Source organism: Xenia sp. Carnegie-2017, unplaced genomic scaffold, assembly GCF_021976095.1.
Source record: "Xenia sp. Carnegie-2017 unplaced genomic scaffold, XeniaSp_v1 HiC_scaffold_6, whole genome shotgun sequence".
Lineage (NCBI taxonomy): Eukaryota > Metazoa > Cnidaria > Anthozoa > Malacalcyonacea > Xeniidae > Xenia > Xenia sp. Carnegie-2017.
Genome location: NW_025813526.1, coordinates 3,796,228 through 3,801,318, shown reverse-complemented (window position 1 = coordinate 3,801,318; position 5,091 = coordinate 3,796,228). Strand labels below are relative to the sequence as shown.

General features: G+C 40.2%; 1 protein-coding gene across 1 annotated transcript; it reads right to left on the bottom strand.

Annotated features, from left to right (window-relative positions):
* Positions 1–969: 969 nt before the first annotated feature.
* Positions 970–1,887, bottom strand: LOC124456908 (protein ALP1-like). Its single transcript, XM_047007216.1, has one exon. It carries the CDS (start codon positions 1,885–1,887, stop codon positions 970–972), a length of 918 nt encoding a protein of 305 aa, XP_046863172.1.
* Between the last annotated feature and the right edge of the window lie 3,204 nt (positions 1,888–5,091).

Genomic DNA, 5,091 nt, shown 5'->3' with positions numbered 1-5,091 from the left:
TCCAGTGACAAACACGATTAGATCTGGCTTAGAAACAAGCACATTAATCGATGATGTTGATGTTGATGTTAATGATGATAGTGTTCCACATACCCCTGCATCAATAGAGATAAATGATGATGAAAGCAGAAGCCCAGAAGATGAAGACGAATCATATGATTCTACAACTTTGAGCAGCAGTACCATTCAGCATCGGCGTGAATTATTAAATTCAAAACTGCAGGGCTATAGACAGGAAAAGTTGAAGAGAAAACTTCCTGTAGATAGCCAGATGCTGAGTATTGCCCAGGAAGAACTTGAAATTAAAAAAAAATCGATCACAAGAATGGAAGAGATTGAGCAAGAAAACTCAACTCAGATGAGAAGGATGATGACCAACATGGAAAAACTAACTGAGTCGTTTTACAGATGGTTTTACTATGCTGAAGGTTGTAAGCAGATGGTTTTACTATGCTGAAGCAGGTAATGCTAAGCCCACCACAGCTGCTATATTCACCACAGCCACCACAACCACCCATGCAACCTCACTACCCTCCCCGCCAAACATTTACTGAGTTGACACCGCTTCGAGATTCTGGGGACAATGGACACTTCACTTTTACACAGTCTCTATATTCCAAAGATAGTCAACTTTCTTTTTAATGTGGCACCTTATTGGAGACCACTTTTCTCAAATCAGAAAATGGTGTTCCTTGCAAGCATTTTAAGATGCATGCACTGCAAAACAGTTTTTAGCATGAAGCACCATTGGCTCTGAAACTGGCATATCACTTATCAGCTTGTGAAGTGCTATGTTTTCTGCCTTAACTACAATTCTTAATTGTTTACTGCTTGGGTCCTGCATTTAATAAATGCCAAGAAAACTACCAGATAAACATATCCAGAAAATTTATCTAAAGTGAGGAGAGTGTTGAACACAAATTTCTAATAATCATATATATTGTAGGTTCCTATGTAATAGTAATATAATCATGGATCAAAATATTTAGTTAAAACTCTCCTGACTCTTTTTCCTTCTGCCTCATTGCTGTCTGTTATAAAATTATTTGTATTTGATAATGGCTGGAAATGTTTATCAAAAGCAATGGATGCCAGAACTCTGTTCTCTCCAATTTTTTCTTTCCTCATCTCACAAAAATTGTGAAGAACAAAACATGCATATATTACATATGGGAGATCATTCAAATTTATGTCCATGGCCCTCTTAAGACACCCAAACCTTGCCTTTAATCTTCCAAACGCACACTTGATGACCATCCTGGACTGACACAGAGTCATCCCGAAGTACTGCTCCTGGACTGTAGCTCCACCATTAGAATATTCCTTCATCAGGTAGGGCATCAACGGGTAAGCAGGGTCTCCCAGAAGGAATACCAGAATAGGGTCCTCATCAGGAACTACTATCCGCCTGCATTGTGGTATGGTGCCATCTCTCAAGACTTGGTTCATTTGGGAATTTTGGAACACCCTAGCATCATGGACACTGCCTGGCCACTTAATGACAACATCAATAAAACGATAATCATAGTTACAAGTAGCCTGAACGTTAAGACTGTAGCGTCCTTTTCTGTTTATATATTCTGTGCTATTTGCCTTTAGCTGCTTAATTTCGACGTGGGTGCTGTCAATTGCTCCTAAGCACTGAGGAAAGCCATGAGCTACATGAAATTTTGCAACTAAGTCTTTTACATCCTCTTCTGTAGTTGGCAAATGAATGTAATCAGGTCCAATGTGAATGGCAATCGCTTTGCAAACTTGTCGAACTACTTTGGAGACAGACTGCCGTGAAACACCAAAGGCATTTGCAGTCTTTCGCAAACGACCTTCATCACTTAAATAGTACAAAGTTATTGCAACTTTTTTTACCACGTCGATCGGCGACCGCATTCTTGTTTCTTTTCCTTCGATGTACGGCCTCAATTTGAAAGCTAGAGCGCACAGAGAGTTCCTACTCATTCGAAATTTTCCCTCCACTCTTCTTCCACGACAATTCTGGCGACAAAGTTGTCCCACCACACTGAACTTCGTCCAGGTCTTGTCCAAAACCTTCGAGATTTAGGCAAGCCTCGAGAGAGACGTTTTATCTTCGATTTTCTCGAAGCTGGGAAAGTCAAAAGCTTTAAAATAGCTTGTTTTCTTCTTGTAGAATCTAGGTGACGTCATAACAGGAATAAATGTGCCTTCAAGAGCACCAAAAGACTAGAAATCATAACAATCAGAAAAGAAGCCATAACAAAACACCTGTCCGCCATTTTAAATATTCGCGGTCGAATTACGTCACTATATCACTTACCATCGTTTTTACTGTCCACACTAGGAAACACCGTTTTCACAAAGCGTCGTTTTCAAAGTGCTCCACTCCCGAAAGCGTATTTGAATAGCTCCGTTTTCGGTGATCGTTTTCGGCGTTGTAGTGTGGACGATAGCCGTATCCGGAGCAAAACAGCTCCGTTTTCGTTTGAATACGGATTAGTGTGGACGGGACCTAAGTGTGATGTAAGTGTGATGTATTGTTAGGGTGAGGTGTTGAGATTAGAAAAGCTTAATAGGGATAGATTGTTTATGACTATGTTTAAAATTATTTGTTGGGCTCTAATATTTATATTGAGAATCCGTTTCCCGCCTGGCACTTCATTGGCAACATTTGTAATTTGTAACAAACGATTTGTTCAACACGTTGAAGAGTCAAATAGTCAATAAGCAATAGTATTCGAGTCGGGCGTCATTTTTGCAAGATATAATGGATAAAATATTAGAAAAGGCAGGTCTCTTGAGTTTGTTTGAGACATTTAATGAAGAAAGGATTGAGCCTGACGTAGTTTTAGCTATGACCGATACAGAGTTAATCCGTCTTGGCGTAACTACAATAGGAGAGCGTATTCGTCTCCGTGCTGTTTGCAGGGATACTACAGCATCAAGTTCTACTCCTGTTTCATCTTCTGCCTCAATCGCTGCAGAAAGGGCAGCATTATTTCATACTCGGCATGCAAGGGGAACGGCTTGAAAAAGAAAAGCATCTCAACTTCGGGATGGCGGTGGTTTCGAGCTAATCCAATGCGAATCAAATTGCCGACACTTGAGCATGATAAAATGTCAGTGGTCGGTCAAACAACTTAAAGCAAACGTTGGCAGTCAATGTAAGATCTATGTAAGACCAATACAAAAAAGTCTTTCAACGAAACCTCTCAAACCAGAACCTGTGGTTATTGTTAAACAAGTGTGCCACGGATGTAACAAAGACTTTCTCATGAATGAGTTACGGTCTCAATTGTATACCTGTACCGCTGGACTATCTGTCTCATCTGATTCCGATACTACGGTGGCCCACAAGTATCACGGCAAATTAAAAACTCACGGCAAATTAAAAACTCACGGCAAATTAAAAACTCACGGCAAATTAAAAACTCACGGCAAATCAAAAACTCGCGACAAATTGAAAACTCGCGGCAAATTAAAAACTCACGGCAAATTAAAAACTCACGGCAAATTAAAACTCACGGCAAATTAAAAACTCACGGCAAATTAAAAACTCGCGGCAAAGTGGGTTGAAACACGGTGGTAATCAGGGCCGGATTAACATTTTGCGGGGCCCATGGCATAATATCAGTGCGGGGCCCTTGCCCCAACCCCTGTGTTTACCAAAATGCAATAAAAAACTGTTTTTTTAACTCAAACAATAAAACCTCGTATTTTGGCCTATTTAAACCAATACGTTGAATATAATTCCAATTTACAATCACGTACGTATACCAAACATTACATACCAATATTAAACAGACTAATATAATAAACACGATAAAAAAAGACGTAAAAGGTTTTACTGTGCAGAAGTGTTAAGCCTTATAAACGTTATGCTTACGGGATTTCATAAGAGCAAAATCATTAATCAGGGATGACATATCAATACTACGCAGAACATCATTTTCAATACTCAGAAGAGCAAGGCTATTTAGTCGTTCCTGTGTCCATGTTGAACGAAGATGATCCTTTATTAGCTTTAATTTCGAGAACGACCGTTCACCAGAACAATTTGATATCATCATACTGAGGTAAATGCGAAACACAATAACAGTGTTTGGAAATACAGTTTCCAGGTTATTTCCCACAAGAAACCTGTATATATGCAGTTCTAGGGAGTCTACGTTCACTTTGATGTCGTCATCATCATCGGATGTTACATCGATGTCATGGTCTTCACTAGGCTGAGCAGAAGATCCAATTCGAGCTGAAGAATAATGAGGTGCAGCTGCATGACTCGCATCTAATGCTCTTTTCACGAATTCTGTGTTGAGAAAGCTAGAAAACTGGAGCAATTCATCACCCAAATTGACTTCGAGGTCAGTGGAAAATGCTTTTTGCAATCTTTGTGCGTTTTCCAACACGTCTTCAGCTGGCAGATCTGTAAGCTTTCGCAGAAAGCCAAACTTTTCAGCAATGTTGATGTAAGCACTCAGTCGTTTTCGCAACTCAGCATCCAGACTATCGATTATTACAAGGAAAGTACCTGTGCGAAACTTGTCGGCTGGAATCTGCAACAAATCAGGTGCTGATCCTGGCTCGTCGTTACGACGATTTCGTTTACGCACGCGCTTGATCTCTTCTTTATATTGATCACATTCACTGAGCTCCTTTCCTTTGGCTTCAAATTCTTCAAATCTGGTTCGCAGCGAAAGGACAAACTCAATCAGCGATTCATATAATGCAACAGCAGTGTTGAGATCTTGATCAGCTAATTGCAGGATCTGACTTGTTCTCTGAAATCGTTGCAAGATTTGATGCCATAATGCTGCCAGAATTCCAATTTCAAGCTGGGCCATATCAGAGGCAAGACTATTGGCTTCATTTTGGCTTCAGGCTTCTCATCTTGATCATCATGGATCTCGTCTAAAGCAGCATTAATTTCCTCGTATCCTATTACTAGAGCTTTTGTAGCATCTGCACGTGCTGACCATCGAGTATCAGACATACGTTTAACCGTTGGAAGTCTCTTGCTTGAAAGTTGGTCGGTTAAAACTTTCCAACGATGCGTTGAAGCAGCAAAGAAAGAGTACAATCGTTGGAGGAAGTTGAAGAATCTTGATGCTTCTTGAC

Coding starts and splice junctions, on each gene's coding strand:
- LOC124456908 (XM_047007216.1), bottom strand. CDS start 1,887: ATGCGGTCGCCGATCGACGTGGTAAAAAAAGTTGCAATAACTTTGTAC.